Source organism: Rhipicephalus sanguineus, chromosome 7 (genome assembly GCF_013339695.2).
Source record: "Rhipicephalus sanguineus isolate Rsan-2018 chromosome 7, BIME_Rsan_1.4, whole genome shotgun sequence".
NCBI classification, from domain to species: domain Eukaryota; kingdom Metazoa; phylum Arthropoda; class Arachnida; order Ixodida; family Ixodidae; genus Rhipicephalus; species Rhipicephalus sanguineus.
In genome coordinates this window covers 163699693-163718268 of record NC_051182.1, presented here as the reverse complement: position 1 = coordinate 163718268, position 18576 = coordinate 163699693, and the positions used below count along the sequence as shown (strand labels likewise).

The following is an 18576-nucleotide window of genomic DNA, read 5'->3' as shown; positions in this document are numbered from 1 at the left end:
CGGATGTACTTGGTGGACCCCGGCATAAAACACTTTCGTGTTAAAAAAAAAACAAGCATCAAAGGCGCCCAGGGCGTGCCCTTATCCTCTCCACCGAAGACGCCGTAGCGACAGCCTAACCAGCCTAACGCCCGCGCATATCGGGAGAATTCGAAAAACCAAAGTGGAAGCGACCGTTTCCGCAGACAAACCGGAGAGGCGAATCCCTTTCCCCTAGCTGTCGCTGTTCTACGTGCTCGCGCCGAATAATTACTTGGAATGTTCGCGAAACCTGGAAGGATCTAAATGAGAGACGACGGAGGGTAGGACAGTATGGTAAAGTCGGCGAAGAGTTTATGTTCTTCGAGTGAGTCGTATAGTGTGGTCAGTCGATCTTGATGAATCGAGTGATGACGCCGTGGGAGTACTGTTTTGAAAAATGTCGCCGAACGACGGTGATCAGAGCTGGGATTCGTCTGAGTGTTTCCTAGAAGTGAAATATTCGAGAATCGATCGAAGAATTGTGGGCCGCACAGGTTTGGTGAATATTCAAGGCCTTTAAGTGTTCTTGGATAGTTTCGAATGAATGAGATTGCATATGTAGCGCGGTAAGTTTGTTCCCTTTGTTTTAAACACCATCTAAGTGATGTCGTGAATTGTAATTGATACCTGCCGAGTGTGCAAGCTTGCGTGATGCTTGTACTGCCTTAATTGAGAATACATTTTGTTTGTGTTGCCTCTTGGCCCTAACTCGGTCTTTGGACCACAGCCGGCGTTCGTTGGCGCACTAAAAGGACCTACATTTAAATTATATGTGCTTTCGTGGTGCGTTTCGTTGGGCCGATAAGTCAGCCTTTGGAATCTGCCCGGCAACTGCCTCCCCATTAAAGGGATCAGTGATTGAGTGACCATTTTCATTTTAGGTGAGTCAAACGGGCAGCATTCATGGAGAGTATTGAGGTCCACTCTACAAAACATTGGTACTCCTAAGGTAAACTGTTCACATATGTGGGGTAATCGGCACTTCTAATAACGACTTCAATATTCAACCTGTAGTGTGCAACTATAAAATGCGTTATCTACGGCCTGATTGAAGTGTCGCGCGTACAAACGCGACTGTCGAAGCGCTTCCCCGTGAACGGCTGTACCGGAGCGGTGGCGCCAGAGCGGGCGCAAGGAGAACTAGACCCCAGACACCGTTTCGGTGCCACGCATCAGGCCGCACCTGTTTTTTTATGTAGCGGCCGTGGTGGTCCTACGACAGGCGACATTGTAACTGCTCAACGAGGAGTATGACCAAAGGGCGCACATTTGCACTGATGGATCGGTCTTTGCACTGATGGACCGACAGCTCCACAGGTGCTATTGTTGTTCGGGCCTGCCAAGTGACTGTCAAGTTCAGGGTGTCCCACAGGACGACATCAACAGCAGCGGAGCTTGCCGCCTTACGTGCTGCTATCCTTTATATCGCGGAAGCCCAGCCTCAAAAGTGGGCTGTCTCTTGCGACTCTAAAGCATCCTTTCAGAGTCTGCAATCAGCATTACGACAAAGGGTGCACGAGCAGTTAGTGAAAGAAATGAGAGAAGTTCTTCAGCTTTATCGAAGGGACATGACGTTGCGTTCCAATAGCTGCCGAGATATTGTGGCATTGTGGGTAACAACCTTGCTGATGATGCTGCCCGGTCAGCCCACGAGGATGCCCAGACAGCCCCAATACCCTTGTCGAGGACAGACGCTGCAATGGGCCTTCGCTCTTTCGCTCACACAATGTCGCAAACTTGGTTGAGCGACCCCAGTGTCTGGAACCGTCGCCTACATAAACTAGACCCATCGAGGAAGCTCCAAGTTCCGTCGCACTTCTCCCGCCGTGATGCGCAACTTTACTGTGCCGCCTGTGGTTAGGAGTAGCTTTGACGAAGGCCCACTCTTTTCGCATAGGAATGGCAGACACCTCCAGATGCGACTCGTGCAATAGTGACGAAACGATAGAACATCTACTGTGTTTCTGTGAAAGTTTTGTGAACGAACGAAATGTTTTGCGCAATGCGTTGAACAAGCTACACGACAGACCGTTTTCTGAAGATCCTCGGATCGTGGCCCTACGCGTCGCAGGCCAGCAAAGCGACGCGAGCATTGCTACTGTTTTAGATGCGAAGCAGCTTTTGCTCGGGGCTGCGCCCGTCCTTCCATCGGCGACCGTCCGCTCGGGAACCATGTGTACTGGCACGCCCTAGCGCGTTCGAGCCTGGGCCAGCGCCCTCTAGAGTTGCCTGGGCTGGGTAAGACGCTGTGGCCTCTCTCGCTTACACTCTCGGGAACCATGTGTGCTGGCGCGCGCTAGCGCGTTCGGGCCTGTGTAAGGGGTTGGGTAAGACGCTGTGGCCTCTCCTCCTTACACTCTCTCAGCAATCACGCGATGGCGTCGGGGAACGATATTCTGCAGACGCGCGATGAACCCACGTGCTCCCGCCTGGCGTGGCGATGAACCTCGTGCCTTCCTGCAACAATCGGGACGAGTAACATCAACAGCAACTACAGTGAATTCATGGTGTGCTCCACTTGCAAGGACGCGTTAACATCGGGCAAGGTGCCCGTGATGAGTCGACCCATCCGCTGCTTCGCATCCCCACATGGTTCCGTTCAGTGGGAGATGGTGTAAATCTTTTAATATCGACCGGATTAAGCGACCGCTTGTAGGCGTGCAATGGACAGGCGCATATGTACCCTGACAGTGCTTTCTTACCTTTTCTTTCCTTCTTTTGATCCCTTCATTCCTTCCCTCCAGTGTAGGGTAGCAAACCAGAAGCGCGTCTGGTTGACCTTCCTGCCTTTGATTCTTTTCATTCCTTTCCTTCCTCCTCCTCCTCCTACCGCTTCACATTCGCTTGGTCAATGGGGAGCAGGCCGGGGGTGGTCCGGCATGTCCATGTAGTGTGCATTAGTGTTGGTTTTCGGTATGTTTCACCAGTGGAAAATATTTGCCTTTTGCCTTGCATCACGCCGTTACTGAACACACAAATGATGCTTTCGTTTCTCACGTTTTCGAAGAAATTTTCGATAAATATGTTGTCATTTGTTAATTGACCATTGTGAAACTTGCTTATAATCAAACTTCATTTATTATGCCCTCCCTGTAATAACTCTCAACCGAAGGTTAGGAGTATGACTAAATAAGTAAATTATAAACTAGGCCATTGTCAGCGTACGAAGGACCAACAGTGCTCGAGTTTTATGCAATTTATTTCTGCGATTAAGGCGGGAAATCGTCGCCACTGTCGCGCTGTTTTTCTCGATGTGCGGTTTGCTTGCGGAATGTCACCAATGAGCGCGCTCAGCGAGGAAAAATGGGTTTGCGTTAGGCCGGATTGGATCTCCTTCCAACGTTATGCACTCGCCTGCTACATTCATGTCGTGGCGAATGCTGTGGCAGCAGTAAGACTGCCTCCAAGGAAAATTCCGGTGCCGTGTTTTGTCAGTCTACTATGTAGCAGAAAAACGGAACGTGTATTCTAATTGGTTCAACATACAGAGAGAATATTTCTAAATTTTGAAACAAAAATTATCTGCAACATATCTCAAGAGCAAGCGTACGTGCGACGAAATTGATAGGCGAAATTGGTTTAGCTGCAGTGTTACAAATATTTTCTGTTGTGGCGCAATATGGCTGTTTATCGCTGTCTTTCTTGCTAGCGGGCTATTAGTATGGTTGAAACGGAAAACTGTCTGTGCTTAGTTTGAGCGTAAGAGGCCGCAACTAACATTAAATGTGAAGCATTTCTCAGAGAGCCTCAGCCACTTAGGCCGTTTCTATCTATCTATCTATCTATCTATCTATCTATCTATCTATCTATCTATCTATCTATCTATCTATCTATCTATCTATCTATCTATCTATCTATCTATCTATCTATCTATCTATCTATCTATCTATCTATCTATCTATCTATCTATCTATCTATCTATCTATCTATCTATCTATCTATCTATCTATCTATCTATCTATCTATCTGTCTGTCTGTCTGTCTGTCTGTCTGTCTATCTATCTATCTATCTATCTATCTATCTATCTATCTATCTATCTATCTATCTATCTATCTATCTATCTATCTATCTATCTATCTATCTATCTATCTATCTATCTATCTATCTATCTATCTATCTATCTATCTATCTGTCTGTCTGTCTGTCTGTCTGTCTGTCTGTCTGTCTGTCTGTCTGTCTGTCTGTCTGTCTGTCTGTCTGTCTGTCTGTCTGTCTGTCTGTCTGTCTGTCTGTCTGTCTGTCTGTCTGTCTGCATAGGTAGATAGTGATGCAATTAAAGATAGTGCTTTTGTACTTCCTCGCAACTCCCTAGTAGGAAATTTCTGCCCATTTCCTTAGCACATTACGGTTTTCAGTAAAAAACAGAAGTCAGCATGTGCTTACTTGAACATTTCGGCCACATCGTAAGCTTTTCTGATGACATCCACGTTTCCGGCAATGGCAGCCGTCAACAACAGATGGGGGTCGTAAGCATCGAGCGCCTCCCGGATACCCTTTAAAAAAAAAGAACGGGAGATATATTAGAAACTTGTTGGCGCTATTAGCACACAATTTTCTGCTGCCGATCGCTATAGAAATAAAGAAAAAACGGCGCTGAACTCACAATTCGATACCAGTTATGCTTCCTTCATTTAATAACTGCTAGAACACAGACGTTATCTATATGTGAACTATTAGAGAAGAGTCAAGTAAGGATTTAATGAAGGGCGAGTAAAACAGTCGAGGAAGGGTTCAATGAAGTGGCAAGGAAGGCGAATAGGCTTTCGCCTTATGTCTCTTAGGTAGGACTTAAGGACCCCGGCAATTTCTTTCAATTTTGTTTTGGTATTTCACTGCTTAAATACCCTTGGGGCATCGACTGGATAAGGAAAGAGTGATTTGTAGCGTCTGTGACGCTTGTTGCTACTTGCTGTTAATGCAGGGATTAAAGTCAGGGGGGCCCGGTTCCCCCTCCATTTCTGAAGGAGGGGCTCGCCCCCCCCCCCCCCTTTCCCCCCCGTCTCGGCAGTCCAGCTGCGGCACCCGTTTGACAAGTGCCGGAGTTGATTTTTTTGGCAGTCGTGCTTGGTGCGGGAAAATTATACTCTGCAATTTTAATTTCCGAAGAATGATTTAATCGCGATTATTTGGTTGATGGGCGCCAGCAAAACAGAAGAAAACAGTTTTCGTCGTACTTCTGAATACAATCCGCCCAGACATTGAACACCAGGGGCAACGCCTCCTGAAACCACGAGTCACTACCCTGTTCGACTGAGCTTCTTGGCGCGGCATACTGTTTCACGAGGCACCTGAGCGTGAAGCTACCTGCTCGTGAATCAGTAATGGTTCACTTTGGCCTCTAGTTTACCACTTAATTCTCATTCCTTTAGTTGTGCACTACAGGTCTGCTTTAATGCCGAAGACGCATGTATTTGCCATCTTCTCTTTAGACAAGTAGCAGTGAAAATAAAAAAATACCATTGTCTTGCGTGAGGTTCCCAATCCAGTGAGTCAACTAATGTTATTTACTTTGAGCTCACCTATCTTTAAGCCTTTGCATCCCGAGTTATTTTTGAAAAATTGTTGCCAAAGTAATTTCATTTAACGATTGATTGAATTTGCGCGTTCAATAAATGCCCGAAATACATTCGGAATAATATGTATATTTTTATAGCATTCATAAGCATTGGTTCAGTTCTAGAAACAGTTGGCTTCAGTGCACTGTGATCATCTCAAACACCTCTCTTAACCCTTTGAGGGTCGAATTTTTTCGCGAAATCCAGTCCAAAAATGTGTAATTTTTTTATTGCTGAAATAAATTCTCCAGACGATTTTATTTAAGAAAAAAATTGTCTAAAATTTTTTTTCGTGACCGTAAAGTGACAAAAAAATCATTTTTGTTGTTACATACACATGGTTTATTCGTAGTAAAATCGAGCAAAACCCTGAAAAGAAAAGCTTAGCTGTTTTTTTATAAATAAAAATTATGCATTGTATTAAACGTAGCTCACAGACATACAAAAATAAGCGCACCAGAGTACTTTTCCGGTTAAAAATGTTCGTGCTCTAACACAATACTTTTCAGCGTGTGATAGTCATTGAAGCATGGCTCGCCGCGCACGCTTTTCAGATGTCGCTCCGTGATGGTCATCGGAGTCTAAACTCGTCAAAAAATCCTCGTCTGACAAACTGAAATCCAATTAATCAAATTCTGATTAGGCACTTGGGGAATAGTCCGCATCGGAAGAATCGCTGCTCGACTCACCGACAGCAGAGCAACCGGCGCGCGCTTCCATAGCGTAAGCGAACTGCTTCAGTGAGCGCACGGCAGAAAACTCTATGGTTGTGCGCCCGTCCGAAAAGCAAAACGAGTGAAAAATCACCAGTAATCCTTCGCCTAATCGCCAACGAGACTTAGTTAGCCTTTGCGAGACCCCAAAACAGGAAACGCAATCACGGCGGCGTCGTTTGTGTAATTTAGCGCCGCACGGAAACAGATGTAATCGCGCCTCGGGGTGCAATAAACGAGAGAGTAACAAGCGGTCACCCTTTGAGAGATTAGAAACCAAACAGCCATCAGCTTTGCGGGCGCAAGAAGCGGAAACCACCCGAAGGACGAAATCGAAACCAGCCGCACCGCGTGCGCGCGTTCCGATGCGCAACTGAACGCCGCCGCGCCGCTTTGGAAAGCAAAAAAAAAAAGGAAGACGGAGAGACATCGGCGCATTAAAAAAAAATTGCACGTATTCCCGAAGCGTGGCAGCACATTCCAAGCAAGAGAAATGATCGAAGAAAGCGCGCGTTTGAAACCAACCACTCCGCGGGCGCGCTCGGTTGCGCAAGCGATAGCCGGCGCGCCGTTTTGCGAAGCGTAAAAAAAGCAACAACGGAGAGACTTCGGTGCATGAAAAAAATTCCACGTATTCCCGAAGCGTGGCAGCACATGCAAAGCAAGAGAAATGATCGAAAAAGGCGCGCACTTTAAACCAGCTGCACCGCGAACGCGCGCGAATGGGCAAGCGATAGCCGGCGCGCCGTTTTGGGAAGCAAAATAAAAATACAACGCAGAGACATTGGCGCATGACAAAAATTCCACGTATTCCCGAAGTGTGGAAGCACATGCCAAGCGAGAGAAATGATCGACAAAGGCGCGCGTTTTAAAAATAAACGCTATGCCGTACATGTACGACGAAAACCCTTTGGTACCAGGAAGCTTCTGCCGTACATGTACGGCGAAAACCCTCAAGGGGTTAAAGGGCCCCTCACCAGGTGACCCAGCGAATTTTAGTTAGACATTGCAAGTTGTTGCGAGCCCAATAAAGGGCATTATGCCACAAGAATTTTTCTAATCGGTCGGTTAGAAGCTGAGAAAAACAATAATTTGTAGCGGCGCGAAACCATGATGCGAGGAGGCGAGCTGCAAACCCTTGCCGCTCGCCCCGCGTAGCCTTCGCAAGCCAAATCCCTTCCCTGCCCTCTTCGCCACGCGAGAGGAAGGATCACATAACGCATACGCATGATCACGTCATGCGCACAAAATGTCACGAGCGCATGACGCGCCCGAACCAGCCCGAGCCCCCGAGACGCGAGCGGTGTTGTGGCGGCGTTCTTTGCGCTTCATCTCTGCAAGTTATGCCGAATGCGCCCTCGCCGATCACTTGGCTTTCAACCTATTACTGAGCGCGAAAGCTGCAACATTTGTACGGACGCGAGACTAGCGGTGTGCCGCATGAACATCTAGTTAAAGGGTGGCGTCTGCACGATGCGCAAAGCGCGAGAACACGAACGCGTGCGAAACGGAGGTAGATTAGCCTCGAATCTCGCTGCGATTCGCAGTAAAAATGTAAAAAGAAAATGCACACATTCCGTTTGTGTGTTTTATTATTGCTCTCAAGTTTTATTCATCCATTCAAGCAACAAATTACAAAAACTACGCGTCGTGTCAAATAATTATCGCAGTGTCACGTGCTACTGTTGGCGACGTCAGAGCACAGTCGTCTACGTAGAGGAGCGACGTCACAGCACTACTATCTACGCAGGGCCATTCTCTCATGTACGTCATCCCCTCATTCTCTGGGCGCGTGGACGCGAGAAGAAGGGCAAGCAGCGTTCAGCTTGAAATTTGACCCATTTACGCGGCGCGTAGCGTTGCAAATTTTGGCAGACATAATCGTGAACGCCTAGTGCATGCATTGCGCTCGTCGGCTCAAAATTGTCAAACCTGGTGAGGGGCCCTTTAACTCTTCATCTTTAGCATATTTATAGAGAGTGGAATCTCTTTGATACGATTCTGCATAATCCTTTTTTCGGCCTAATACGCTTTTGTTTTTATTCCCTGCCAACAACCCTTGGAAATAATGCATTTTTATGCGTTTCTGTCACATTTTTTCCCAATATTGGATAATACGACCGCGAAAGCGGATCTATATATATATATAAAGCGGATATATATATATAAATAGAAGCGACATTTGTCTTTTCCCCTTGCTCACACCGCTTCTTATCTACCGTACGAAGATAAGACGGGCATAGCCCGCCGCCTCTCCTCCCGCTGTTCTTTCCCTCCCTCGTTTTGTTACTGTTGCTTCCTTCGTGAGTTTTTGCTTCCTTTTTTAACACGAAAGTGTTTTATGCCGGGGTCCACCAAGACTTCAGTGACGTATTTCCGTCACGGAAATGACGTCGAAAAATATACACAATCAGATGGCAAAGAAAAAAAGGTGCCGTCAACTGGCATCGAACCCACGACCGCTCGGTCCGCAACAACAGATGCCGGGCACGCTATCCACTGCGCCACGGTCACAGGCTCTGGAGGCTTTACGAACGCGCCTTTTATATCTACCACTCTCCCGGTCGGCTGGGTGGTGTTGACCTCTGGGAGGGGTAAGGCAAAGTAATTCGTCATTGCTGTGGCCTCCGCGACTAGCACCTGCAACGCGTTACGCGTCCGTCCCATTCGGCGCGTTTTCAATCGAAGTTCAATTTTTTCAATGGCTTAACACACCGCGAGGTGACGACCTTTGCCCAAGCGTCGTAAAAGCGTCGGCCTCACCCAGCATCACGCTAATACAAAACAAAAATAGCTTTGCGACGCACGCCTGCCTCACCTGGCTGTAACCCCGCGTTCCCCGTTGTCGCGCTCGCCCCGAGAAAAATTGCGGTCGTGCTACCGGGGCGACACGACGCGCTTTGCGTTTCTCTCTAGTGCGGCCGTGGGTCTTCAATCACATTTTAACATGCTGCGGGATGGCGACCAAGCTCTGCGTCCAATATGCGTCGCTCTTCTGGCTATCACACCTCGTTCACTGATTACGCTTTCACCGTTAACTACTGCAGCTACCACAAGGGTTTGTTTAATCATTTAACATGGACGTTAGTCGTCGGGATGGAGATGTACCACCAATCATCAAAGTGGGTGCATACACGTTAAACGGCGCCATTAGCTGCCAGACATCAATATACATTGTGCAAACTCTCTTATATCAATGTACAGTAAGCATTCAGTTACTTCTGTAAGGGCACGCTTTACTTTCGTGTTAGTCCGATTCCTATGACGGAGGGGTCAACCGTGTTTTTTTCTTTTTTTGAAAGTATTCTCTGGCCCCCAAACTGGGTGGGCGGCCCTTGTGCAGCGGGTTCGGCAATGGCCGTTTCATTTCACTTACATCCTCTGAAGAAGGCTGGTCCTCCAGCCGAAACTGTCAGGGCAAAATAAATATTTGTTCCCTATATTGTAGTACGAAGTCTTTCACAATATATATATATATATATATCTATATATATATATATATATATATATATATATATCGCCGCCTTATGAGGGCCCTCTCTCCAATGAAGGGAAACTGTAAGCTGGGTAGGTTCAAGATGAAATTTTGAAGCGATGAAAAACTTGATGACTTCCTGTTATAAATCTTCGCTTGTATTGGCGGACTTCTTTAGCCTTTACATCTTTAGGGGCCAGTAGGTGCGAGTTGGAACGAAAGTTGCACTTAAGCCTGACCTGCAGAAGCAATACGAAGTTCCTCTTGTCTGACACGTCGTCGCATTCGTCGCCGCCGAAGCTTGCCCAGTCAACGTTGAGGCCATCGAAGCGGTGCTCGGCCACGAAAGTCGCCGCGTGGTGGACGAACCTGCGCCTGGCAGTGGCATTGGAGGCGAACCTGGAACACTTGTAGTCCTCGTCGGGGCCGTGCTTCCAGCCTCCCAGAGAGAGCAGCACTTTCAGCCGACGGTTTATGGCCTTCAGAGCTAGCGTCCTCTATGGGGGAGAACAAAAGGGCAAACAGTCGGTGCGAGCACAGAACGTTTACAAAAAAAAAAAAGAGAACTTACGCGAAAGAGTAAGCTTACACTGAGAGCTTACGCTTTTGCGAGAGGCTCCTTATTACAGAACGGATTTTAGGCAAATGCCCATTTTTGTTCATTGCGCTCCTATCGCCCCACTTTGATATATGAGCATGAATCGAGGGTTAACAAGGGCTTTTATAGTGTTTCTAAGGTGCCTATAAATGCCTATATTGATGTTTGTGCCTAGATGCCTAGAAATGCCTTTAAGTGGCTATTTTCAAAATTGCTTCAATATTTGAACACTATTTAAGTAAACTTTATTTGGGCATAACACATACAGGGTTTACCCGCGAGGCAAGGCAAGAGGAGGACTTAAACCCCCTGACTAGGCCTTACCTCGCTGGGGCAGCAGAGACAGCGGAGTCGAAAGTTCCGATTTCTCTAGAACATGATCAATTAACAAGAACATAATCACTAGTACAGTAAGAACACGGTCACTATTTACAGTAATAGCATAATGACAGTAATGACATAGTAGCAGAACATAATCACTAATGCAGTAATAACAACAAGTAGATAATGAATAATGCAGTGACCAGTAATGCTCGCTAACAGTAACACAGTACCATTACTAATGCAGTAACCAAACATATTAACATTTATACAACACATCCACTTCCGAAGCAAGAAACATGTTCATTATTAGATGTTTAAATTCATGAATTGTTTTACAATTTCTGGCTATTTCAAGAACGTTAGGATACATATTAAATAAAGACATAGTTTCATACTCAATGGTTTGCATACCATAGTTTGTCCTGGCCTTCTTTATTACTACTGATGTGTGGCGTAAACTGTATCCTGTGTCTCGACTGAGGTACCGATTTGAAAATGTCTCAAAGCTACTGGAAACTTCTTTAAACAGCCGAATGCAAATCTTCGCTCTGTAAGAGTTTCTAATGTTAAGGATATTGTAGCGCATCATTAATTTAGAAGACCCTATGTATTCATTTGAAGAGTTAAGCAAACGAACAGCTCGACGTTGTAGCACTGCCAGTTTATCTATGTCGGTTTCGTTTCCGTTCCCCCATACTAATAAGCCGTAGCTAAGGTGCGAATGTACAAGTGAAAAGTACAATTGTCTGACGAGCTTGACAGGCACATAGCATCGGATTCGTCGTAGTAAACCAACAGAGCGTGCAACCTTGGTGCGGACCTTATTTATGTGCTCTGACCAGCTTAAATGTTTATGAAATATAACACCTAGAAAAGAACGGCTTGTCACATGCTCTAGTTGCGATCCACAATAACCAATTAGCCTGAAGTATCCCTGCAGAAGGCTAAGTTTTGCTTTTCGAAATGTCGCCATGAGTTCTCGGCTTCCCCGACGAAGTCCATTGAAGCAAGGCTGCCAATATTATAGAAAATATTCCAGCGCTGGAGGACAGAATAGGCGGACGCAAAGAACAGTCGGTTAAGTTTTTTTTTTTTTTTTTGCTTTTGAGTCGTTCTTGCGGTCTTCCGTTTCGCTAACGCTGTTCACGTACTTTTACCAACACGCCGAACACGCAGCTTTTCTGTAACTGCCAATGTCTCGCACTATTACGACGCATGCTAAAGATCACAGTGGGACGAAATGATTCATGTGCGTTTCGTATACGTATAATATGCTAATGTCGACAATTCTAGGCGTGGCTTTACCATCGCAAACACCAATGGACAGCGTAGCTGAGGGAAAGCCTCGGCGACGAAAGCCCGACGCCGTCTTCCTCCCCCCTTCGCATTCCTTGCCTTGACACTACATTGCTTTACTGTGCTTTACTCCCTCCCTACACGTCACCCTGGCATCCCTTTCCCAACCTCGTTATGATATGCTTTCCCTCTCGCTGTGCGCCCTCTCCCGGCTTGGCTATGCTGCGAACGACATCGACACAGCTTACAGCTCCGCTGTAGAAAAACATTCGTCACTCAGAAGACGGTACATCCGTAAAATCGGGGTACTTACATTCAGTAAGTGTAACTTCCCGTCTGCAATGTAGTCAGCGCTGGCGAGATGAAGTGAGTCGTTGTCCAAGGACGTGGATCCGTAGATTATGTGTGTACACAGGTGGGGGTCAATGTCCTCTGGAGTGTAATGACCGCGGCCTTGCCGGAAGAAAGACCACGCGGGGAAGTAGCAGACCATCTTCGGTCCTTCGGGCTCCTCGGGTGTGGGCTCCGTAGTTGTTGCCTTTTCGACATTTGCTAGAGAGGACGCAATAACTGCTGTCGTGTCACCTAGCTGCTTAAACGAGCTAGAATGTTCGAGCAGTGATAGCGACGCGTGTGACGTCTCTTCTTGAGATTCAGTGGTAAGCTTCTCAGTTGTCGTATTCTCCACTGTTTCAACAGCTGGAGCTGGCGTATCAAGAGCTGTTGGATCCGCATTGTACTTATCATTCGAATAGCTGGGTGACTCGGGCAGTGGTAGGGTCGTAGAAGTATGATCTTCTGATATAGTGACAATATCAGACACTGTTGACATTATTGTGATCGGGACCGGCGATGTATAAAAGGGGAGATTCGATGTTGTTTCACTCGTGTCTCTCTCGTCGTGATGCTGGACAAAATCGTAGGGCACGGTGATGTCGGATTCAAGCTGTTGAGCAAGATGGCTTGACACAGAATCGGGAGTCGCGGTATTTTTGTCTGGTTCCACTGTCACTGCATTAGGCTGCAGCGGCGCTGTTGTTGTTTCGTCTTCGACCACTGCCTCAAGACTTGGTTTAGAGGCCCCAGGGAGCTCTGTAGAAGGCTGCGATGGTTTGTCAGACATTGAAACGCTGACATAGGGGTCTTCTTCGTGTTTACTCAGAGTTGATAAAAGTACCACTGGCAGTGAGGTGGTCTTGTCTTCCATGTCAGGTTTGAGTGGTGTTGTCGGTGTTGAAAACAGTTGTTCGTCGCCTTGCCTCATATGAGTGAGCAGACCAGGGTGTATGGTACTTTGTGTTTCTTTCTGTTCAATATTCGCGTATGATATCTCTGTAGCAATAAACTCATTCGTCGCATGGTCATCTCCTGTCGTCCCACCTACAGAAAAAAATGTGTTGAATTGATCATCTGTTTGCGGATTAACTTCAAACTCTGTGGTAGCCATGTCATTCGTGTTTTCTTTCTGCTGAGGTGCGATAGCTAAGTTTGAAAATGTCGTTATCTCTCGATGTGCACCATTTGAAGACTGGAGTGGAAGTACTGTTGGCAGTGCTGCCTGTCTACCTTGATTATTGTCTGCTGTGATCGCTGGTTTAGGCGTCAGTCTTTCTCGTTCGAACTTCGCATTTTTGTCGGCGACAGTAGGGTCAGCCGTTGTCCGAGGATCTTGATTTACAATCGCATAATCTTCAGCCAAAGATTCTTGTGTGTCATCTTTTCGCTCAGCAGTTAATTCAGCTTCTGGATGTGTAGCTTTCCCACTCCACCCCGTCTGATACTCTTCTATCTGCGATGAAACGTGGATTGTATGAGCGGATGTCAAAGCATCGTTGTGTGAAGTCGAGGAGTCGGCGAACAACTGCGTTGACGCCTCCGCATCTGTAGTCTGTTCATTTTCAAGCGCCATGACTGTTGTATAACTGAGCATTGTAGTCGTTTCCTCTACCCGTTCTTCTTGGAGTCTTGTAGACGTAAATTCTTCATAACTTAAGGGCAGCGAATCTGTAGAAAATTCCGTCGTTGCTGGGAATACCATCTTGTATACGTCTTCTTCTGTCGACGTAGCAACGGATGGCGCTGACGGCACCACTTGTTGCTGCGACAACAGAGCAGCGCAATCTAGGAGTGGTGACGTCAGTGCCCACTGCCTTACTCTCTCTGGCACGGAAGAACTGGTTAGCCATGTACACAAGGCTTTGATGTCATCACCCTGCCTGCCTCGCCGTGTTGCAAATTGGGAAAGTGAAAAGAAGGCCGCCGCGGCGCACAGTCCCAGTGCAACGCAGAGCTTCGCCATTCCGGAACCAGCGAGTTTCGATTTCTGCAAAGACAGCACAATAAATGTAACAGTAACTACGGAGGCACATAGACTAAGCTGGTTTGTACGTGTATTCATTCGTGACTTCGAAATGTACAAGTAAAGTTCCGGAGCAGGGCCCTTGTAATATGCAGCACCAGTAGTATAATGAAGGAAAAGGAGAAGACAGGGGGGTTAACCAGAAAACCTTCCGGTTGGCTACCCTACACTGCGGAAGGGAAACAGGAAGATGAGAGAGGAGGGAAGAGAAAAAGAAAAGCCAGTGAATTCACTTCAGCGTACGGGACTGCATCACAAAAGAGGCAGAATCCCATCGTCCTCAAAAAACACGAGGGTGCCTTCACTGACTTGTGGGCCTACCAGCAGTAATAGTTCTAAGATAACTTTGTGGGCCCATACTAGAGACAAATGACCGAAATGCAGCACTCTAAGGTCAGTGGGCCGACAAACCGCCCTGACGTAGCGGATGCAGTTTGGAGAGTCCTCGAATCATCATACGGTGTGAATTAACTCTTATCGGGTGCATGCGATGTACACTTACTTTAAATGGTAGTACTAGTACTTTCGAAATGTGGTTTGATTCATGCACATAAGCGCTCGCAAGACACGTGATGTTGCAAAGAAACGTGCTTTAGGCGCGTGCGAAATCTCTCATTATTCTATAGTTATGTATATGATAGACAGTTCATGCTGAAGGGACATCAACGCGGTTTCAGTCAAATGGGAGAATCGTACAAGAAAGAGGATACTGTACTATCTAGTGGCGTGAACACAAATAGAGGTTCTTACGCAAATTGAGAGAGATCTCAAAGCCAAATGGTGTCGGTTATGAAAGGGGAAAACGGAATAAGGTTCTGCATATGTAGCGAACATTTATGCATCTTTCTGATGCTTTCAATGAGCCGTGGTCGCTTTCGCCTTCTGAAATCGGCAAGAAAGAGTACCGTTATGCGTAACCGCTCGACACCTTTGGCTGATTCGTGCAAGAACACTTATTCTGTTGCCAATAACACTGTATGCGGATAAGACGTTCACTATCGTGTTTGTACAGAGAAACTTGTACGTTTCAGTGCATTGAAAGACAAATGTGCTATTTCTGAGCACATGATGCAGCAATACTTCGCTTGAGAGATTAGGGTGTCAATACATGCTATTGAGTCTTTTAGCGGCAAGTCTATTGATGAAACATAGCGTTTAAGAAACAGAATGTATGACGTAATTACCCACATAATTATTAATAACTTAGGCCAATTTTCAATATATTCAGCCTCTGAACAATTGACACCCTATCCCATACGGAATATTTCTTCATGAATTGAAAGCATGACAATACGCGCGTCCTGTTTTGTGTGCCTGTTTGTTTTGCCTTTATGTCGAAAGGACTGTTGTCATAGATTGCCACGAACGTGTCGCTTACACTGGTTTGATAATGTCAATCAAAAGATCTAAATAAGACAGAATTTCAGGGGAAGATGGAACCTTGAAGCGATGAAAAATCCTCGGCCCACGTGGCTTCGCTGGAGCAAACGTTGCAGGCTAAGAAGCAGCTGCAGCCTTGAAGAAGACAAGTCCGTTTGTCGAAACGTTGGCTCCAGCGACAAGTGTCCCATGTATTTTTCGTGTAGTCAAAGTATGCGCTACATAAGCCAGCAATTATTGGGTTCTGCTGTGACTAAAAACGCCAGTGGAAAATTATTCGGCTTCACTCACGGTAACTCGTTTTCGGATTCTTTCGTATTGCTGACAACTACCGCGCCAATGTAGCCCCGTAGATTCTGGCACACTGCAGTACAAAAAAAAAAAAAAAAAGGACGGAACACGAACGATAAAGATCGTTCGTGTTTTTTGTTTTTTTTTTTTTTTGCGCTGCAGTGTGCCGCAATTATGTACCAACAAGCCCAACTCGACACTTTAATGTAGCCTCGTAGAGTTGGCACGCCTTTCGTTCCTGAGAAGTAACGATTGTAGGAAATGGCTTTTATTCCTTATAAAATACATCTGCCTACACAGAAGAACTAAAAATGCAGCAGGACAAGCGGCGAATTTCTGGCATAAGTGGCCAAGATGTTTGAGGAGAGAAAAATGGAGAAAGAAACCGCTTACCTCAGCTGCTGAGCGCTTCCTAGCTGACTCGGAACCCACCCTGGCACGAGTGAGCCAGCGTTCGAGACGATGCTATTGTCTTTACTGCTGTTAATCCGCAGTGTTCGGCATATCTATGCAAATATCCGCTAACGACTCGAGATGGCTCCGTTAGAATAAAGATCAACTTGGTCGAGTCCGGGAGCTTCTTAAGTAAACAGGGAGAGTGGAGCAAGTGCCGTCCAAGCGGAAGCTCATTGAAACAGGATGTGACGAAACACACGCATGTGTGATTGCTCCTTTTGAAAGACGAGCGCAAGAAAAGACGGGAAAACATTTGCTTGCACGATGGCGTCCACGGGAGCAGGTAATCCCCGTCGCAGTGATTGCCTAAAGAGAGCGTGGAGCCACAATCTTTACGACGCTGTTAGACGCCGCGACAGCGACAACAAGGATATCGAGATTTCCCTCGTTGCCTGACGACTGTGAGACCGCTACGTCGGTAACACTTGTTTGTGCTTGTCCGCCCGAATTGTCCTAAGGGATAAGCAAAAAGGCAGACAAAAACAACCTTTCGGTAAAACTTCGCGGAAAATTGCAGTCATTGGCAGTGAATTAGGAGGCGGTACTCTAGTCAAGGCTAGAAAAACAGAGAAAATCCCACCGCATTCGTATCATCCCGAAGTGGCACTTCTAGTGCAATTGAACAACGTTACAGGGTAAGAAGGGACGCCCGTCCACAAACTCTGATGACGAATTGTAGAGTCGCGTTCAAACTTTCCCGCCGTTCTTTTCTTGAAACACGCCATAAAAGGTGGCGCTAGCTTTCCACGACGCCGTCGCGGTTGCCCGCACAACCAAGGCGACATTATCGCGGTGCGGAGTCACTAGATGGTGCGGCGAGTGCGCCGAACAGCTGGAGATCGTGTGACCAGTTAAAGGGGATAACTTTGAGATTGAATCTACAGATAATTCGTTGGTGTAATGTAGAGAGAGAAATGCTAGCCTAAGTTCTTGCCTTCTTACCTGTGAGTACCTGTAATAGCTGCACTTTATTAGCTTCCATGCATTTAGAGCTTGAGTATAATGCTTACTTATTTAAAAATATATATCTTGCAGCCTTATTTTGAATACGCTCAATACTGTAAACGTTACAGTTACTATAAGGTTCCCGGAATATGCCAGCATGCTCTAGTTTTGGCCTAACAAGAGTAGCTCTTTTCAAGCACGAATACGTACCACCAGAATCAGGTTTCAGCTTTTTATTTATTAAGAGAAAGAGAGAGAAAGAGGCAAAGGAAAGGCAGGGAGGTTAACCATGGTGCACCCGGTTTGCTACCCTACGCGGGGGGAGGGAAGAGAAAGAATGTAGTAAGCAAGGAGGAAAGAGAGAACAACTGATACGCGAACACGCATGTCGGCGTTCGTCGCGCACACTTAGACAGTCCCTACCGAGAAATTCTTAAGACCAATCCCTCTGCGGTTGTCTAAAAGTAGTCTGGAATCCGAGATGTTAACAAAGGCTTGCTAGGACTGGCTCCGAGGAATCCAGAACTTGCAGGGCGCATTGAGATGATGGAGTTGTCATTCCGTTGAGGAGAGTACGCATGATGGTCATGAGACACTCAACACGGCGAGGATTTGTCGGTTTTCGTCATGGAAATCATCTGTGGGCGATGATGCACATTGCGGGGCATTCTGCACCGGCTCTTTATGAGTGCGCAGGGGTGGTAGTGAGGGCCACGTGGCATCCGCCGCTGCTTTCAAAGCCTTTGCATCTTTTCGGCTCTCCAGCTGTAATGCTTCGGGCGGTGTTGGTGGCGGCAGGGGTGGTAGCTGTGGCTTTGGAGAGGTCTGACGGTCTGCCGGAGTAGGAGATCGCGGTATCCGCCCACACTGGGCAGCAGTAGCCCTAGACCTTCGTCGCCGACGCGAGCGTCGTTGTCTATTTATCACAATATGAGCAGCCTGTTTGCGCGTTGAGCCGTCCCGTACCATCTGTTTCAAGACACTGCATTCTGGTTTCACTAACTGACAATCTCTTGATGACGCTTCATGCGAGTCATGGCAGTCCGGGACATTTCAGGGCGGTTTCTCAGCAGGATCCCGCATTGTGTGGCTCTGCACAGCGGGGGCAGATAACCACGTTTCTGCAAACTCCGCTCACATCTAAATGGACGGACCACGTGAC

The 18576-nt window shown here is 46.8% G+C and overlaps 1 protein-coding gene across 1 annotated transcript in view; it reads right to left on the bottom strand.

The window, feature by feature from the left end:
- The window catches only part of LOC119400445 (uncharacterized), a 31790-nt gene extending 15177 nt beyond the window's left edge, over positions 1-16613 (bottom strand). The window contains exons 1-4 of the mRNA XM_037667485.2: positions 16407-16613; positions 12297-14306; positions 10005-10262; positions 4406-4515 (exon numbers count right to left, since the gene is read on the bottom strand). Coding sequence (XP_037523413.1) covers positions 4406-4515; positions 10005-10262; positions 12297-14282 — 2354 coding nt within the window. The 5' untranslated portion in view covers positions 14283-14306; positions 16407-16613. The remainder of the gene's footprint in view (positions 1-4405; positions 4516-10004; positions 10263-12296; positions 14307-16406) is intronic.
- Between the last annotated feature and the right edge of the window lie 1963 nt (positions 16614-18576).